This window comes from Sinohyriopsis cumingii, chromosome 17 (genome assembly GCF_028554795.1).
Source record: "Sinohyriopsis cumingii isolate HCF-2022 chromosome 17, ASM2855479v2, whole genome shotgun sequence".
NCBI classification, from domain to species: Eukaryota; Metazoa; Mollusca; class Bivalvia; order Unionida; family Unionidae; genus Sinohyriopsis; species Sinohyriopsis cumingii.
Window position 1 is genome coordinate 109,607,887 of NC_142977.1, and position 22,081 is coordinate 109,629,967.

Genomic DNA, 22,081 nt, shown 5'->3' on the forward strand with positions numbered 1-22,081 from the left:
TAGCTGGTATTACCAGATAATCTTCACAGGGAATTTAGAAATATACATTTATTTTTATATTCAGTACCAGAGACAGAATTGGTGTCAGGGTCTGTTGACAAAACTGCCATATGCTGGAAGTTGAAGGAGGGAGAGGTAGGCCTATGTAATACACATTGTGTTAGGAGACAATCAAAGTCAATGCATCTGTATTCATATAACTTCAGTTTAATAATGGGAAGTTACTAAACATTGATGACATCATAATTTTCTGTATGACTTTCATGATATTAATGTTCAGCATGACTTATGTTCAACATATCTTTCATGATGTTAATGTTCAGCATGACTTTCATGATGTTAATGTTCAGCATGACTTTCATGATGTTAATGTTCAGCATGACTTTCATGATGTTAATGTTCAGCATGACTTTCATGATGTTAATGTTCAGCATGACTTTCATGATGTTAATGTTCTGCATGACTTTCATGATGTTAATGTTCTGCATGACTTTCATGATGTTAATGTTCTGCATGACTTTCATGATGTTAATGTTCTGCATGACTTTTATGATGTCAGTATTCAACATGACTTTTATGATGTTAATGTTCAACATGGCTTATCTGCGTGGGTTTGAGTCCAAGGCTCGGCTAGCGTGGGTACGTGGGAAAGCCTGCCAGTAGCTTCTCATGGGTCGGTGGTTCTTCCCTGGGTTTTCCAGGTTTCTTCCTCCACCAGTTATACTGGCTGCCATGTATAGCCTATCTTGTGCTGAAAAATGGTATTAAACCCTAGAACAACAACAACAACAAAATCAACATGGCTTTCATGATGATAATGTTCAGCATGACTTTCATGATGTTAATATTCAAAATGGCTTTCATGATGTTAATGTTCAGCATGACTTTCATGATGTTAATGTTCAGCATGACTTTCATGTCAATGTTCAGCATGACTTTCATGATGTTAATATTAAGATGGCTTTCATGATGTTAATGTTCAGCATGACTTTCATGATGTTAATATTCAGCATGACTTTCATGATGTTAATGTTCAACATGACTTTCATGATGTTAATATTCAACATGACTTTCATGATGTTAATATTCAACATGACTTTCATGATGTTAATGTTCAACAGGACTTTTATGATGTTAATATTCAGCAGGACTTTCATGATGTTAATGTTCATAATGACTTTCATGATGTTAATATTCAACATGACTTTCATGATGTTAATGTTCAACATGACTTTCATGATGTTAATGTTCAACATGACTTTCATGATGTTAATGTTCAACGTGACTTTCATGATGTTAATATTCAACATGACTTTCATGATGTTAATGTTCAGCATGACTTTCATGATGTCATTATTCAACATGACTTTCATGATGTTAATATTCAACATGACTTTCATGATGTTAATGTTCAACATGACTTTCATGATGTCAGTATTCAACATGACTTTCATGATGTTAATATTCAACATGACATTTTTATTAGCAACTAAAGCATGATCACAGTGTGATAAAACTAATTTTTGGAAGCAAAGATTATAGAGAAAAAGCAAGATTGGCACCCAAATAAGAAAACTTGAGTCCCAGAATTACATTATTTGTCATCTCCTTGCCAAAATAATACAAAAGGTAAGTAGTATAACCTCATGAACTGAGACTTCCATGTTTTTTTATGCAGACCTCAATGTAGATGTTAATTGTCATGTAAAAATAGACAGAAAATACTTCAATTTTGTGGATATAAATAAACTTGTGTTGTTTGTTCGAAAAAAAAATCTGTTTTAATGTGGATCTATTATATTATTGAGGAAGAGGCATGGAAGATGGCTTAGAGGACAGAGAAGTCCTAGGATATGTTTCAGGAAGGATAAAACAGTCTCATACTCTAATTCAGACTTATCTCCAGCTCCCAATTCTGATTGTACAGTGTTTTTTGTAAGTTGTCCAGTGAGAAATAGAAGCCTAAGTTGAGTAAGAGTTGCTATTCAGACTTATCTCCAGCTCTCAGTTCTGATTGTACAGTGTTTTTTGTAAGTTGTCCCATGAGAAATAGGAGCCTAAGTTGAGTAAGAATTGCTATTCAGACTTATCTTCAGCTCTCAGTTCTGATTGTACAGTGTTTTTTGTAAGTTGTCCAATGAGAAATAGGAGCCTAAGTTGAGTAAGAATTGCCATGAGAATACCATTATGATCTGAGACATCTGAAGCACACACACACACAAAGAGTCCAAGTTATTTGACACTAATGTATTTTATGCTTATGAATGAATCTCTTCATGATGATATTTTCAGATTCAGGACTACGACTATGAAACCAGTCTTGTTTGGCACATGCTAGTGTACTTAGAACAGTATATATAAATATTTTTAATTTATCAGTTGTTTGCATTTTGCCTGATATGAATCCTACTGACACCCATCTCTTATTGTAACAAACTAATGATATCAGAAATACTGGTAAGCTGTAGTCCATTTTTCAGTACAAAATTTCTGATATTTTGACTGGACATGATGGGCCAGTGATAGCTGTGGATGCGCTTTGTTTACCTGCACTTAATGGAGAGTCAAGTTGTGGGAGACAACTGATTGTCACAACATCTGCTGATTCCAGTGTCAGAATCTGGAACAAAGTTGAAGGAAAAGGTAAACATAAGGATATTGAAATCAGTTATTGCCATCTAACATATTGTAACCTTCTGTTATTTTGAATGAATTTGAAGGTACAATGTCCAATAACATGCATATCTATATCATAATTACAAAAAACTATGAAAAACATAAATTAATTTTTGCTACTTACCTGGATTTTAAAATTCGTGTCACAGACAGGTTGACTCCATTTGGATTAGTTTTTAGTACAAGAGTACAGACACAAAAAATTGATTAATTATTTATGCATAACACTCACTATTACTATCTACATGTCTAACTTTCAAGAATGGTCATTAAGTCCACAAATAATGGCTGCTGTATTACATCACTGTTGAATTCTTACTTAAAATTTTTGAAAGTGCTATCACTGTCAAATTCTTATTTCAAAATTTTGAAAGTGCTATTGATTTGTCCTTTTCTGGATGCAACATGTTTTTAAATTTAAAAAAATTTCATTGCTCTAACATTATTTTCAATTTAGTCTGGTCAGCTACATATGTGGGTTTCAAAATAGCATGAATCCGTGACACGTGATTTCAGAGTCTAGAAATTCATCTGTTTTCTTGGAACTGTTTCACGTTCAGTTACTATACATAGAAAATAAGGAAATTAGATGGAGGTCTAACAGTGATCACGGACTTGTATTGTTTCTTACAGTGTACTATATAATAATATGAGGGAGGACACTTCTCTCCTTTCTCGTTTGACCCATTGACAATATTTCAAGCTGCATTTCATGTAGCGTAATAAAGTTGGTACTGATATTTATCTCAGGCATTTGACTTTGTATGTGTCTGTCCAAAGTTTGGCTTATTATCATACCTTTTAGGAATGTCAGACTATTTTCCCATGCTATAGCTCAACTTGGCCATGATTGCGCATGCTTAATATGAAAGTGCAGCATGTTGAATGGAATACTGTCTTATCATTGGCCAACTGAAATAAGTTATAAATAGGAGGGCAGTATTTTGTTCAGCGAGTTGCACTTATATATTAAGTGGGTGCGATCATGGTCATGTCAAGCAGTAGCATGGGAAAGAAGTGTCTTCCTTCTATTATTATATAGTACGTGTATGAGAAGTAAATTGTAAGAAATGATACGAGTCCTTGTAATGATGAATAAATGTGCAACAGCAAATAGTCACATGACACAAGCCTCAATCTGTAATCGTTATTCTGTGTTCACTCCCGATGACGTTGATCTAAACTTGGAAACCTGTTTTTCTTTTTTAATTTTTAGTAGGTACTTGGTTACCCATTTTATTACCTGGATTAGTAATGATAGTAATAATGTACTGCATACATGATCAAAACTGAGGTGTGTCACAGGACATCACCGCTTCAAATATATTTACATCACCAGGATTCTATGCTAGACAAATTGTGCATCAAACTCAAATAATTTCATGTGTATTTAATCTGAGCTTTCACATAATTGAGAGTAGTTATTTTTCTTTTGCAGCAAGCTAATTCTTTTTCAAATCTTAGCTTTCATTTAATTTCATCATTCACTTGCGATTGATAGCATTGCACTAACCTGCTGCTGTTTAACATTAGCCACTTTGAAAAGAGTGAATGACCTTACCCCTATTTTCATGGAATTTCTCAAAGTTTACCATCAGATTCATATTTTACAATTAAAAAATGTAAATTAACCATTTATTGTTTGAATATATTGCTTGATTAAATATATGTTGGGAAGAGATTCTTCTACCCTCAAATCCAGCAATCACAGAAAGATGAAAAATGATGTCTTTTCCATAAAGTCAAAGGGAAGAAGCTCTTCTCCACCCTTTCTCCTACCTCCTCTCAATACTACTTGGTGGCTGTGGTTCTTCGTCAGTTTTTACTAGGATGATGTACATTCTATATTGTCCTAGTCACAGAAACTAAGTTAATCTTGTTGATTATTGATCATCCATCAATGGTTGGTATATTATTGAGTGTAAAGATATTTACTTCATGTTGTAACCATTATTTTGTGAAAAGTGTTGGTATTATTGATATTTATAAGACTTTCTCATAGTTGCTTGGTGTTTTTTTTTCTGACTAAGTGCTCCAGCACATTATAATTTGTGCCTGTTGTCATTTTCAAATAATACAATTGATATTTGTTCACAAATTTAGTAACAAGTGTTAGTTTTGTATGCATTTGAACACTTTTGCAGGCATCATAAATACTGCCTCTTCAACTTTCCTTGCCATCATCATCTTACCAAGGGCAGGTAGTTTTGCTGGATTTGCACTGTGATTACACTGTGTACGACAAAGCCATTTCTTCCCTTTTCTCATCCCCAGACACTGTTGCCACATTTATATGACTGTCAGTTCTGATAATAGGAGTGCAGTTCACATGCATACTGTGTAATAATCCTTATTCCAACAAGGGTTACCATGGCAGGATGCTAATCCTTATTCCCACAAGGGTGACCATGGCAGGATGCTAATCCTTATTCTCACAAGGGTTACCATGGCAGGATGCTAATCCTTATTCCCACAAGGGTGACCATGGCTTTGCATTGTTTCCTCCTTCTATCTATTCTTCTAATATTAATGTCATTTGGAATTTAGTAAACCATGTTTGTCAAAGAATACGATCACATTACTGTTCAATCCTTCCATGCAAATGTGAGCAACTTCTTTGAGGTATTACACAAGCTAAAACTGGTAAACAACCATAGCCACCTTGCATTGGTGAGGGAAGGTAAGGTGGTTCAAAATGGTAGATAAGCATCATCCTAATGTTAATATGATTGGGTCAGTATTCTTAGAGCAACATAATTTACTTTCGTATTTGCTATTTTCAAAAAAAAAATTGACCAAACTTTATATATTTAGTTACAGCTTGGCAATGTGTCATATATATGTAGTGGATTTTGCAATACAACCTCAGATTCATTGTCTAGGGTGAGGGTGAGTAACTGTAGGGTGGGGTGTGGTGATGTTGGGTGTTGGAGATGGGATTAGAATTTGCAGTAAGGAAAATGATTTTGGCATTAGCATATCTGTGCAGAATGAACATGTTTGTGCTTTGTTTTTGTTGTAGATATGGAGAACACACAGACACTAACTTATGGAAGAGGGTTTATTCTCAGTGTCAGTCTTGTACAAGTACCCCATACAGATCGTAAGTCTGTCCCAGAAACTCTGTAGGTTTCTTTGTCTCCAGTTTAATCAGGGCCTAAAATGACAAATTGTTCCATTTTTTAAATTTTAAATATGTTCCTATAAAGTAAATATTTATAACAGTAGGTCTGTATAATATAATGGATGAAGTCCTGAATGCAGTAGACAGTGGTGTATGATATGATGGATGAAATCCTGTATGCAGTAGACAGTGGTGTATGATATGATGGATGAAATCCTGTATGCAATAGACAGTGGTGTATGATATGATGGATGAAGTCCTGTATACAATAGACATTGGTGTATGATATGATGGATGAAATCCTGTATGCAGTAGACAGTGGTGTATGATATGATGGATGAAGTCCTGTATGCAATAGACAGTGGTGTATGATATGATGGATGAAGTCCTGTATGCAGTAGACAGTGGTGTATGATATGATGGATGAAGTCCTGTATGCAATAGACAGTGGTGTATGATATGATGGATGAAGTCCTGTATACAATAGACAGTGGTGTATGATATGATGGATGAAGTCCTGTATACAATAGACATTGGTGTATGATATGATGGATGAAGTCCTGTATTGCAATAGACATTGGTGTATGATATGATGGATGAAGTCCTGTATACAATAGCCAGTGGTGTATAATATGATGGATGAAGTCCTGTATTGCAATAGACAGAGCTGTATGATATGGATGAAGTCCTGTATACAATAGACACTGGTATATAATATGATGGATGAAGTCCTATATTGCAATAGACAGTGCTGTATAATATTGTGGATGAAATCCAGTATGCAGTTGACAGTGGTGTATAATATAATGGATGAAGTCCTGTATACAATTAACAGTGGTGTATAATATGATGGATGAAGTCCTGTATACAATTAACAGTGGTGTATAATATAATGGATGAAGTCCTGTATACAATTAACAGTGGTGTATAATATGATGGATGAAGTCCTGTATACAATTAACAGTGGTGTATAATATAATGGATGAAGGCCTGTATACAATTAACAGTGGTATATAATATGATGGATGAAGTCCTGTATGTAGTTGACAGTGGTATATAATATGATTGATGAAGTCCTGTATACAATTAACAGTGGTGTATAATATGATGGATGCAGTCCTGTATATAGTAGATTCTGTTGTGGAATTCTGTATTTATTTTTGTGAATAATAGTTTGATATATGCATGAAATAGAATAATATTATCCCAGTTTTATGTTGGATAATTTCTTTTCTTCAGTTGTCCTTCTGGCCTGTGCAGGAGATGATATGAAAGTCCATCTTTACATAGAGCAGGTTACAGCCTCTGGCAGACAGGTGAGGTTAGTTAGCTAACTGACCAATAGCTGGAGCCATAATGACCGTGTTTACTTGTTAGTATATCACTTTCTTTGGCAAAATAGGCTCATTTCATAAACCTTTTGACAAACTTGTATGAACAAACAATGTCTGGTGCAATTTTACTACCATATTTTTTCATTATAACACTGTGGCAGTCCTGGAGTATACTCATTAAAACACTGCATGTGGCAGTTTCTAATCTCTGATTCATATAAAAAATCTTAGAAAAGGTTGTTCTATCCCAGCTTGTATCTCATCTGAATTCCAACAGTCTTTTTAGCAATGTACAATCGTCATATCGCCCTTGCCACAGTACTGAAACTACTCTTCTAAAAGTAGTTAATTACATTCTCTCTGCGTAGGATAGCGGAAAGATTACAGTCCTTACCCTCCTTGATTTGTCTGCAGCATTTGACACAATAGACCATGATATATTACTACACCGTCTCCAGCATGTATTTGGCATTCATGATACAGCCCTACTGTGGTTCAAGTCCTACTTGGTGAACAGGATACAAATTGTATCTGCAAATGGAATACACTCCAGCCCAGTTGATCTATGTTGTGGTGTTCCACAGGAGTCTGTTGTTGGACCTGTTTTCTTCATTCTATACACTCAGCCGCTCTCAAGTCTCATAGATCATCATCCAGTGTCTCACTAAGATTGTGGATGAGTGTAATTAAATTCACTATATGACCTTATTGTCACTAAGATCTTGGATGAGTGTAATTACATTTGGTATATATATAACTGTATTATCGCTAAGATCGTGGATGAGTGTAACTACATTTAGTATATAACTGTATTATCACTAAGATCATGGATGAGTGTAATTACATTTGGTATATAACCTTATTATCACTAAGATCTTGGATTAGTGTAATTAAATTTGGCATGTAACCTTATTATCACTAAGATCTTAGATGAGTGTAATTACATTTGGTATATAACCATATTATCGCTAAGATCATGGATGAGTGTAATTAAATTTGGCATGTAACCTTATTATCACTAAGATCTTAGATGAGTGTAATTACATTTGGTATATAACCATATTATCGCTAAGATCATGGATGAGTGTAATTAAATTTGGAATATAACCGTATTATCGCTAAGATCATGGATGAGTGTAATTAAATTTGGAATATAACTTAATTATCAATAGGATCATGGATGAGTGTAATTACATTTGGTATATAACCTTATTATCACTAAGATCATGGATTAGTGTAATTACATTTGGTATATAACCCTATTATCGCTAAGATCATGGATTAATGTAATTAAATTTGGTATGTAACCTTATTATCACCGAGATCATGGATGTGTGTAATTAAATTTGGTATGTAACCTTATTATCACTAAGATCATGGATGTGTGTAATTAAATTTGGCATGTAACCTTATTATCACTAAGATCTTGGATTAGTGTAATTAAATTTGATATGTAACTTTATTATCACCGAAATCATGGATGAGTGTAATTACATTCCGTATATAACCATATTATCGCTAAGATCATGGATGAATGTAATTAAATTTGGCATAAAACCATATTACCACTAAGATCATGGTTGAGTGTAATTAAATTTGGGATGTAACTTTATTATCACCGAAATCATGGATGAGTGTAATTACATTTGGTATATAACCATATTACCACTAAGATCATGGATGAATGTAATTAAATTTGGCATAAAACCATATTACCACTAAGATCATGGATTAGTGTAATTAAATTTGGTATATAACCTTATTATCACTAAGATCATGGAAGAATGTAATTAAATTTGGCATAATACCATATTACCACTAAGATCATTGATGAGTGTAATTAACTTTGGCATGTAACCTGATTATCACCAATATCATGGATGAGTGTAATTACATTTGGTATATAACCGTATTACCACCAAGATCATGGATGAATGTAATTAAATTTGGCATATAACCATATTACCACTAAGATCATGGTTGAGTGTAATTAAATTTGGCATATAACCGTATTACCACTAAGATCATGGTTGAGTGTAATTAAATTTGGTATATAACCGTATTACCACTAAGATCATGGTTGAGTGTAATTAAATTTGGCATGTAACCTTATTATCACTAAGATCATGGATGAGTGTAATTACAGTTGATATGTAACCTTATTATCACTAAGATCATGGATGAGTGTAATTAAATTTGGAATATAACTGTATTATCAATAGGATCATGGATGAGTGTAATTACATTTGGTATATAACCTTATTATCACTAAGATCTTAGATTAGTGTAATTACATTTGGTATATAACCTTATTATCGCTAAGACCATGGATTAGTGTAATTAAATTTGGTATGTAACCTTATTATCACCGAGATCATGTATGTGTGTTATTAAATTTGGCATGTAACATTATTATCACTAAGATCATGGATGAGTGTAATTAAATTTGGCATGTGACCTTATTATCACTAAGATCATGGATGAGTGTAATTAAATTTGGTATGTAACCTTATTATCACTGAAATCATTATGAGTGTAATTACATTTGGTATATAACCTTATTATCACTAAGATCATGGACGAATGTAATTAAATTTGGTATGCAACCTTATTATCACTAAGATCATGGATGAGTGTAATTAAATTTGACATGTGACCTTATTATCACTAAGATCATGGTTGAGTGTAATTAAATTTGGGATGTAACTTTATTATCACCAAAATCATGGATGAGTGTAATTACATTTGGTATATAACCATATTACCACTAAGATCATGGATGAATGTAATTAAATTTGGCATAAAATCATATTACCACTAAGATCATGGATGAGTGTAATTAAATTTGGTATATAACCTTATTATCACTAGGATCATGGATGAGTGTAATTAAATTTGGCATAAAATCATATTACCACTAAGATGATGGTTGAGTGTAATTAAATTTGGTATATAACCTTATTATCACTGCGATCATGGATGAGTGTAATTAAATTTGGTATATAACCTTAGTATCACTAAGATCATGGATGAGTGTAATTAAATTTGGTATATAACCTTATTATCACTAAGATCATTGATGAGTATAATTACATTTGGTATATAACCATATTACTACTAAGATCATGGATGAATGTAATTAAATTTGGCATATAACCGTATTATCACTAAGATCATGGTTGAGTGTAATTAAATTTGGCATAAAACCGTATTACCACTAAGATCATGGTTGAGTGTAATTAAATTTGGCATGTAACCTTACTATCACTAAGATCATGGATGAGTGTAATTACATTTGATATGTAACCTTATTATCACTAAGATCATGGATGAGTGTAATTAAATTTGGTATATAACCTTATTATCACTAAGATCATGGTTGAGCGTAATTAAATTTGGCACATAACCATATTACCACTAAGATCATGGTTGAGTGTAATTAAATTTGGCATGTAACCTTATTATCACTTAGATCATGGATGAGTGTAATTACATTTGATATGTAACCTTATTGTCACTAAGATCATGGATGAGTGTAATTAAATTTGGTATATAAACTTAGTTTCACTAAGATCATGGTTGAGTGTAATTAAATTTGGCATATAACTGTATTACGACTAAGATGATGGTTGAGTGTAATTAATTTTGGCATGTAACCTTATTATCACTAAGATCATGGATGAGTGTAATTAAATTTGGTATATAACCTTATTATCACTAAGATCATGGTTGAGTGTAATTAAATTTGGCATATAGCCATATTACCACTAAGATCATGGTTGAGTGTAATTAAATTTGGCATGTAACCTTATTATCACTAAGATCATGGATGAGTGTAATTACATTTGATATGTAACCTTATTATCACTAAGATCATGGATGAATGTAATTAAATTTGTTATATAACCTTATTATCACTAAGATCATGGATTAGTGTAATTAAATTTGGTACACAACTGTATTGCCACTAAGATCTTGGATGAGTGTAATTAAATTTGGTATGCAACCTGATTATCACCAATATCATGAATGAGTGTAATTACATTTGGTATATAACCATATTACCACTAAGATCATGGATGAATGTAATTAAATTTGGCATATAACCGTATTACCACTAAGATCATGGTTGAGTGTAATTAAATTTGGCATAAAACCATATTACCACTAAGATCTTGGTTGAGTGTAATTAAATTTGGCATATAACGGTATTACCACTAAGATCATGGTTGAGTGTAATTAAATTTGGCATGTAACCTTATTATCACTAAGATCATGGATGAGTGTAATTACATTTGATGTGTAACCTTATTATCACTAAGATCATGGATGAGTGTAATTAAATTTGGTATCTAACCTTATTATCACTAAGATCATGGATGAGTGTAATTAAATTTGGCATGTGACCTTATTATCACTAAGATCATGGATGAGTGTAATTAAATTTGGCATGTGACCTTATTATCACTAAGATCATGGATGAGTGTAATTAAATTTGGTATGTAACCTTATTATCACTGAAATCATGGATGAGTGTAATTACATTTGGTATATAACCATATTACCACTAAGATCATGGATTAGTGGAATTAAATTTGGTACATAACTGTATTACCACTAAGATCTTGGATGAGTGTAATTAAATTTGGTATGTAACCTGATTATCACCAATATCATGGATGAGTGTAATTACATTTGGTATATAACCATATTGCCACTAAGATCATGGATGAATGTAATTAAATTTGGCATATAACCATATTACCACTAAGATCATGGATGAATGTAATTAAATTTGGCATATAACCATATTACCACTAAGATCTTGGTTGAGTGTAATTAAATTTGGCATATAACGGTATTACCACTAAGATCATGGTTGAGTGTAATTAAATTTGGCATGTAACCTTGTTATCACTAAGATCATGGATGAGTGTAATTACATTTGATGTGTAACCTTATTATCACTAAGATCATGGATGAGTGTAATTAAATTTGGTATCTAACCTTATTATCACTAAGATCATGGATGAGTGTAATTAAATTTGGCATGTGACCTTATTATCACTAAGATCATGGATGAGTGTAATTAAATTTGGCATGTGACCTTATTATCACTAAGATCATGGATGAGTGTAATTAAATTTGGTATGTAACCTTATTATCACTGAAATCATGGATGAGTGTAATTACATTTGGTATATAACCATATTACCACTAAGATCATGGATGAATGTAATTAAATTTGGTATATAACCTTATTATCACTAAGATCATGGATTAGTGGAATTAAATTTGGTACATAACTGTATTACCACTAAGATCTTGGATGAGTGTAATTAAATTTGGTATGTAACCTGATTATCACCAATATCATGGATGAGTGTAATTACATTTGGTATATAACCATATTGCCACTAAGATCATGGATGAATGTAATTAAATTTGGCATAAAACCATATTACCACTAAGATCATGGTTGAGTGTAATTAAATTTGGCATATAACCATATTACCACTAAGATCATGGTTGAGTGTAATTAAATTTGGCATATAACCATATTACCACTAAGATCATGGTTGAGCGTAATTAAATTTGGCATGTAACCTTATTATCACTAAGATCATGGATGAGTGTATTTGCATTTGATATGTAACCTTATTATCACTAAGATCATGGAGAAATGTAATTAAATTTGGTATATAACCTTATTATCACTAAAATCTTAGATGAGTGTAATTACATTTGATATGTAACCTTATTATCACTAAGATCTTATATGAGTGTAATTACATTTGATATGTAACCTTATTATCACTAAGATCTTATATGAGTGTAATTAAATTTGGTATGTAACCTTATTATCACTAAGATCATGGATGAGTGTAATTACATTTGATATGTAACCTTATTATCACTAAGATCATGGATGAGTGTAATTAGATTTGATATGTAACCTTATCACGAAGATCATGGATGAGTGTAATTAAATTTGGTTTATAACCTTATTATCACTTAGATCATGGATGAGTGTAATTTCATTTGGCATATAACCGTATTTTCACTAAGATCTTGGATAAGTAATTAAATTTGGTATATAACCTTATTATCACTAAGATCATGGATGAGTGTAATTAATTTTGGTGTATAACTTTATTATCACTAAGATGGTGGATGAGTGTAATTACATTTGGTTTGTAACCTTATTATCACTAAGATCTTGGATAAATGTAATTAACTTTGGCGTATAATCTTATTATCACTAAGATCATCGATGAGTGTAATTAAATTTGCTATATAACTATTATCACTAAGATCTTGGATAAGTAATTAAATTTGGTATTAAACCGCATTACCACTAAGATCTTGGATGAGTATAATTAAATTTGGTATATAACCTTATTATCACTAAGATCTTGGATGAGTGTAAATTTGGCATATAACCGTATTATCTCTAAGATCTTGGAGAAATGTAATTAAATTTGGCATGTAACCATATTACCACTAAGATCTTGGATGAGTGTAATTAAATTGGGTATATAACCTTATTATCACTAAGATCATGGAGGAGTGTAATTAAATTTGGCATGTAACCTTATTATCACTAAGATCTTAGATGAGTGTAATTAAATTTGGCATATAACCGTATTATCACTAAGATCTTGGATAAATGTAATTAAATTTGGCATGTAACCATATTACCACTAAGATCATGGATGAGTATAATTAAATTTGGTTTATAACCTTATTATCACTAAGATCATGGATGAGTGTAATTACATTTGGCATATAACCGTATTTTCACTAAGATCTTGGATAAGTAATTAAATTTGGTATATAACCTTATTATCACTAAGATCATGGATGTGTGTAATTAATTTTGGTGTATAACTTTATTATCACTAAGATAGTGGATGTGTGTAATTACATTTGGTTTGTAACCTTATTATCACTAAGATCTTGGATGAGTGTAATTAAATTTGGCATATAACCTTATTATCACTAAGATCATGGATGACTGTAATTAAATTTGGTGTATAACTTTATTATCACTAAGATGGTGGATGAGTGTAATTACATTTGGTTTGTAACCTTATTATCACTAAGATCTTGGATAAATGTAATTAACTTTGGCGTATAATCTTATTATCACTAAGATCATCGATGAGTGTAATTAAATTTGCTATATAACTATTATCACTAAGATCTTGGATAAGTAATTAAATTTGGTATTAAACCGCATTATCACTAAGATCATGGATGAGTGTAATTACATTTGGCATATAACCGTATTTTCACTAAGATCTTGGATAAGTAATTAAATTTGGTATATAACCTTATTATCACTAAGATCATGGATGAGTGTAATTAATTTTGGTGTATAACTTTATTATCACTAAGATGGTGGATGAGTGTAATTACATTTGGTTTGTAACCTTATTATCACTAAGATCTTGGATAAATGTAATTAACTTTGGCGTATAATCTTATTATCACTAAGATCATCGATGAGTGTAATTAAATTTGCTATATAACTATTATCACTAAGATCTTGGATAAGTAATTAAATTTGGTATTAAACCGCATTACCACTAAGATCTTGGATGAGTGTAATTAAATTTGGTATATAACCTTATTATCACTAAGATCATGGATGAGTGTAATTAAATTTGGTATATAACCTTATTATCACTAAGATCTTGGATGAGTGTAATTACATTTGGTACATAACCTTATTATCACCGAGATCGTGGATGAGTGTAATTATATTTGGTATATAACCTTATTTCACTTTGACTTTGGACTCGCATCTTTAAATCTTGACATTTCTATTCCTGGCAATTAGTCTATTATTTTCATTGTACCTTACAAACAAATTGACCACTCCTAATAAATTCTCCATTTCTTTTGTCTATTTATTGTAACCATAAAATATTTTGAATGCCAATTGAATATACGTATTGATAAAATTTTGTTTTATGTATAAATTCTAGGCATTAATCAGTTTACATGTAATGATGTAATGTTTGGTTTAGAGAATTTTTCTCATATTGTATTACCAGTTTACTTCGGTGATGACATTACCAGGCCATGAAGATTGGGTCAGAGCGGTTGATTTGACTGTAGATGGTAAGTTATTATGTGGTTTTGAAATGGTGCTGTATTTATCTACAAACGATTGCAAATTCAGTCATAAACAACCTAGTCTAGATCACACAGCTTGTTTTCATCACTATGCAGTGGAAAGCCAAACAAGAGCTTGGCAAAACATCAAAATGGTTTACTGCACATTTTGGGCACTGGACATGGCTGTGAGATATGACAGAGGTAAATTTTGGTTAATAATTAAAAGAAAGCATGACTGTTGACATCTGGAAGGTAAACAAAGCAAAATTTGTATCTGAAAGATCAACTTTGTTATATATTTATGTTTAAATTCAGAACAAAGTACTCAACCATCTGACAATTGAGTCAATGCTCCTTGTTAGTTCCTGCAGATTTTACATAATTTTGTTTTATGTCAGCATTTTTCCTGTTAATGTTTTATTAATTTCTTTCCACTAAAAATGTATAGTACTGTGGTATTGAGCCTCACTCATAAAGCAGACATTTAAACGTGATGAGTTATTGAGCCTCATTGACATAGCAGACATTCAAAATGTGCTGTGGTATTGAGCTTCGTTTGTACAGCATTCAAAATGTGCTGTGGTATTGAGCCTCACTTGTACAGCAGACATTCAAAATGTGCTGTGGCATTGAGCTTCGTTTGTACAGCATTCAAAATGTGCTGTAGTATTGAGCCTCACTTGTACAGCAGACATTCAAAATATGCTGTGGTATTGAACTTTGTTCATACAGCATTCAAAATGTGCTGTGGTATTGAGCCTCACTTGTACAGCAGACATTCAAAATGTGCTGTGGTATTGAGCTTCTTTTGTACAGCATTCAAAATGTGCTGTGGTATTGAGCCTCACTTGTACAGCAGACATTCAAAATATGCTGTGGTATTGAGCTTTGTTCATACAGCATTCAAAATGTGCTGTGGTATTGATTGTTGTTGTTGTCGTGGGGTTTAACGCCATTTTTCAGCACACGATAGGCTATACATGGCGGCCAGTATTAATGGTGGAGGAAGAACCCGGGAAAACCCCGGAAAGAACCACCGACCCTCGAGAAGCTACTGGCAAGCTTTCTCACATACCCACATTGGCTGAATCTTAGACTCGAACCGCCGCAGACAGAGGTGAGATGGCAGTGATCCGTAACGAAGAGCGCTTTAGACCACTCGGCCACTCGGGGCCCCCCTGTGGTATTGAGCCTCACTTGTACAGCAGACATTCAAAATATGCTGTGGTATTGAGCTTTGTTTGTACAGCATTCAAAATGTGCTGTGGTATTGAGCCTCACTTGTACAGCAGACATTCAAAATATGCTGTGGTATTGAGCTTTGTTCATACAACATTCAAAATGTGCTGTGGTATTGAGCCTCACTTGTACAGCAGACATTCAAAATATGCTGTGGTATTGAGCTTTGTTTGTACAGCATTCAGAATGTGCTGTGGTATTGAGCCTCACTTGTACAGCAGACATTCAAAATATGCTGTGGTATTGAGCTTTGTTCATACATCATTCAAAATGTGCTGTGGTATTGAGCCTCACTTGTACAGCAGACATTCAAAATATGCTGTGGTATTGAGCTTCGTTTGTACAGCATTCAAAATGTGCTGTGGTATTGAGCCTCACTTGTACAGCAGACATTCAAAATATGCTGTGGTATTGAGCTTTGTTCATACAGCATTCAAAATGTGCTGTGGTATTGAGCCTCACTTGTACAGCAGACATTCAAAATGTGGTGTGGTATTGAGCCTCACTTGTACAGCAGACATTCAGAATATGTATATAGCTGTATTATCACAGAGATCTTGGATGAGTGTAATTAAATTTGATATATAACCTAATTTCACTTTGACTTTGGACTCTCATCTTTAAATCTTGACATTTTATATTCCCAGCAATTAGTCTGTCATTGTCATTGTAACTTATGAACAAATTGACCACTCCTAATAAATTCTTCAATTTTTTAAATATCTTTTATGCCAAGAAAGTGGGGATAGAAGTAATTTGTAATAACTGTAATATTGCAGAGTTTTATATTTTTATAAATTTCTAATTACTATTGTCATATTGCAGACAGTGGTGACATCTTATAAATTTCTAATAACTGTGTCATATTGCAGACTGGTGACATCTTACAAATTTCTAATAACTGTGTCATATTGCAGACAGTGGTGTATTTTTTTATAAAAATTTCTGATAACTGTGTCATATTGCAGACAGTGGTGACATCTTACTGGCCTCTGCAGGTCAGGATCACATTATCCGGATGTGGAGACTCTCCCCTAGGGAGACAGACACAGGGGTCAGGGAAGGGTTCATCAGGGATCTGCCCATTTCACAGGACATTAGAATGAAGGAATCCACATTCAAGTTCAAATACAGAGGTAATCTTTACCATTTATTTCCTCACATAGCAAGGGATGAGATAGAATTATCCCATTCTCAGTTATGACAGTGATGGTGTTAGTATTGGCTAACATATTTAACTTTCTGTGATGGTGTTATTGCTGGCTAATGTGTTTACATTTTTAGCTTGACTTGTCATAGACCAGAAGAGCTTGAGATGGCTTGTTGTCCATCATTTGACATCTATCCGTTGTAATACCCCTAACCCTTATGAGATGGCTTGTTGTTTATCATCTGACATCTGTCTGTTGTAATACCTCAAACCCTTATGTTATGACTTGTTGTCCATCATTTGACATCTGTCTGTTGTAATACCCCTAACCATTATGAGATGGCTTGTTGCCCATCATCTGACATCTGTCTGTTGTAATACCCCTAACCATTATGAGATGGCTTGTTGTCCTTTGTCTGACATCTGTCTGTTGTAATACCTCAAACCCTTATGAGATGGCTTGTTGTCCAGCATTTTACATCTGTCTGGTGGGCCCCGAGTGGCCGAGTGGTCTAAAGCGCTCTCCATTACGGATCACTGCCATCTCACCTCTGTCTGCATGGGTTCGAGTCTTGGATTCGGCCAGTGTGGATATGTGAGAAAGCTTGCCAGTAGCTTCTTGAGGGTCGGTGGTTCTTTCTGGGGATTTCCCAGGTTCTTCCTCCACCATTAATACTGGCCACCATGTATAGCCAATCGTGTGCTGAAAAATGGCGTTAAACCCTACAACAACAACAACAACAACAACAACATCTGTTGTAAGACCCCTAACACTTATGAGATGGCTTGTTGTCCATCATCTGACATCTGTCTGTTGTAATACCCCTAACCCTTATGAGATGGCTTGTTGTCCATCATCTGACATCTGTCTCTTGTAATACCTCAAACCCTTATGTTATGGCTTGTTGTCCATCATTTGACATCTGTCTGTTGTAATACCCCTAACCATTATGAGATGGCTTGTTGTCCTTCGTCTGACATCTGTCTGTTGTAATACCTCAAACCCTTATGAGATGGCTTGTTGTCCAGCATTTTACATCTATCTGTTGTAAGTCCCCTAACTCTTATGAGATGGCTTGTTGTCCATCATTTGACATCTGTCTGTTGTAATGCCCCTAACTCTCATGAGATGGCTTGTTGTCCATCATCTGACATCTGTCTGTTGTAATACCCCTAACCCTTATGAGATGGCTTGTTGTCCATCATCTGACATCTGTCTGTTGTAATACCCCTAACCATTATGAGATGGCTTGTTGTCCATCATCTGACATCTGTCTGTTGTAATACCCCTAACTCTTATGAGATGGCTTGTTGTCCATCATCTGACATCTGTCTGTTGTAATACCCCTAACCCTTATGAGATGGCTTGTTGTCCATCATCTGACATCTATCTGTTGTACTAATAATAATAATAATGAGGACTTTGTATAGCACCTAATCTTTAGAAGCTGTAAGTGCTTTACAACATTAGACAACACCTATAAGAAACATAATAATATTATTACAAAAACAAACAACACGAAATTAGAAAAACATTAAAAAATAAAAAAAATTCTGAGAACATTTCAGGTAGGAAACATTATTAGGTTTTTGAGTTTGTTCTTGCAGTCGAAATAAGTGAGTTTTGAGAGCCCTCTTGAATGTGATGACTGTGTCTTTGTGTCTAAGTTCAGTGGGCAATTCATTCCACGTTGCTGGGCCCTGGTATGCAAAAGAACGTTGTCCATATGACTTTGTTTTCATAGTGGGAATAATGTGTATACGATTGTCAGAAGAGGAGCATAAGTATCTTGCTGGTGTGTACACATGGGTGAGGTTGGATAGGTATGTTGGACTAGAGTCTGACAGTGAAATGTAGCAAAGAAAACAAATTTTGTGTTTGATTCTGGATGGAATGGATAGCCAGTGTAGGGTACAGAGCAGCGGGGAGGTGTGCTCTGATCATGGTACTCTAAGTATGATCCGAGCAGCTGTGTTTTGAACTTTTTGAAGTTTCTGGAGTAGATATTGAGATAAACCAGACAGAATTGAGTTACAATAGTCCAGTCTTGAAAGTACTAATGAACACACAAGTGTTTTAGTGGCATCAGCTGAAAGATATTTACGTATTGAGCTGATGCATCTCAGCTCAAGATATACAGCCTTGCATATGTTCATGACATGTTGGTGCAATGTGAGAGTACTGTCCAGAGTAACACCTAGGTTTTGTACTGATTGTGTGAATTCAATGTTGGCATTACTGATATTTATTGTTTGAGGTAAAGGATGTGAATGAGAAAGTCTTTGTGTTGTGATCAGAATGGCCTCAGTTTTATCATCATTCATCTGCAGCTTGTTACATGTCATCCATGATTTCACATCAGAAATGCACCTGTCTACACCTTAGATGGTAGCATCAACTTAAGTTGGGTTGCTAGATTTGTATATTTGGGTGTCATCAGCGCACAATTGGTGAGACACTGGATGATGATCTATGACACTTGAGAGCGACTGAGTGTACAGAATGAAGAAAACAGGTCCAACAACAGACCCCTGTGGAACACCACAACATAGATCGACTGTAATCTTTCCGCTATCCAACGCAGAGAGAATGTGATTAACTACTTTTAGAAGAGTTGTTTCAGTACTGTGGCAAGGGCGATATGCAGATTGTACATTGCTAGAAAGACTATTTGAATTTAGATGAGATACAAACTGGGATAGAACAACCTTTTCTAAGATTTTTGAAATGAATGGGAGATTAGAAACTGGGCAGTAGTTCTTTAAATCGTTATGGTCTAGTGTTAGTTTCTTCAGCAGAGGCTTTACAATGGCAGTTTTGAAAAATGATGGGAATTCCCCGGATGAGAGAAGAGGTATTAATAACATCAGTTAATGAAGGCAATACTGGATCTAAGCACTCAAGCAGCAGTGATGTTGGAATTGGATCAAGTTCACATGACTTTGGTGCACTCTTCATCAGGATTGTACGTATGAAATCCATAGAGACAGGTTCAAATGCTGCTAATGGTTGCCACTCAAATTCTGTATCCCAACTGTATGGTGATGACGAGTCAATTGAAATTGTGGTGTCAGGCTTATCTTTAATGGTTTGTACTTTGTCATGGAAGAAATTTGCAAACATGTCCGGAAGGTCGACTGGAGAGAAGGTAGTTGGAAGTGGTGTTGATTTATTCCTTGATATTAGCTTGTTAGTAATCTCGAAGAGCTCTTTGCAGCTGGAACTTTCCATGATCTTAGTAGTGTAGTGGGCTGAGTTTGCTGCATGGACTATATTTGTGACATTCTTCTTAACGACTTCATAGATTTGCTTATGAATAGTGAGACTGGTGGAAAGCCAGAGCCTCTCAGCTTTACAGCGGTCTCCTATAGCAGTGTGAAGCTGGTCCCTTACACTGCTATACCATGGAGAACACTTTTGAATTGATACTCTGCACTTGGTAGCTGGGGCATGTTTGTCAAGTAATGAATGCAGACAGTTTTCGAGTTGTTCTGTGGTAGGAGGTAAGCAAGTTGTTAGGTTAGCGTGGATGTCGTGCATTAGTTTGGCTCTATTTATCACACGGAGGTTTCTCTTAGTAGCAGATAAAGGTGGAGGGTTAGGGACTGATATGTCAAGATGGCATATAATGCAGAGGTGTTCTGATGCAAGGTCATGGGATACCAGGGAGGACCGTAGAATGTTATCATCAGGTCTATGAAGAATCCAGTCTAAAATGTGACCATGTTTATGGGTGGTTTGGTTAACTGACTGTTTGAGGTTGAAAACATTAATGGAATCTATAATTTTTTGATGTATTTGAGTTTCTGGGACAGTCAAAGTGAAAGTTGAAATCTCCAAGAATAATCAGGTTGCCACCTATCGAATTTCCATAGTCCAGGAGATTCGGAAACTGCTCCAAAAAGAGAGAGTCAGCCAGCTTGTTTTTTTCTACTAGGAGGAGGGTGGTATACGCAGAAAAAATGGACTTACCTTTGCTCCAGTGTGAGTGTGGTTTGGACTAGTTCAAACGATTTGTGGTCGAAATTGAATGTTGTGGTATAGTTAAGATGTTTTATCATGGAGTTCTTTGTGATGACAGCAATTCCACCTCCGCGAGAATAACGGGGAATGACTTGATGGAGTAAGCAGTGGGTGTTAGATCCACACACTTGGGCTCATCACCTGATGTTTTTAGCCATGTTTCTGTCACAAAAAATATGTCAACATTTTGGTCGTTGATAAAATTAACTATTTCTGTGCGCTTTTCTGGTGGTCCTCCTGACTGGGCATTGAATAATGCAATGCGCAGATGTATTTCTTGGATAGTTGACACAAAAGTTGACGAATTAATTGGGATTTAAATTAGGTTATCTAAATTAACGGTCAAAATTTTTTTAAATGGTTGTGCCGAAATAAGGGAGATAACTGGAATTATTCTTCCTTTTCTA

The 22,081-nt window shown here is 34.2% G+C and overlaps 1 protein-coding gene across 1 annotated transcript in view; it reads left to right on the forward strand.

Annotated features, from left to right (window-relative positions):
- Positions 1 to 22,081, forward strand: part of LOC149779656 (elongator complex protein 2-like) — a 79,193-nt gene that overhangs the window by 7,192 nt on the left and 49,920 nt on the right. The window contains exons 3-8 of the mRNA XM_089940473.1: positions 65 to 135; positions 2,481 to 2,643; positions 5,699 to 5,779; positions 7,040 to 7,116; positions 15,198 to 15,264; positions 17,469 to 17,636. Coding sequence (XP_089796599.1) covers positions 65 to 135; positions 2,481 to 2,643; positions 5,699 to 5,779; positions 7,040 to 7,116; positions 15,198 to 15,264; positions 17,469 to 17,636 — 627 coding nt within the window. The remainder of the gene's footprint in view (positions 1 to 64; positions 136 to 2,480; positions 2,644 to 5,698; positions 5,780 to 7,039; positions 7,117 to 15,197; positions 15,265 to 17,468; positions 17,637 to 22,081) is intronic.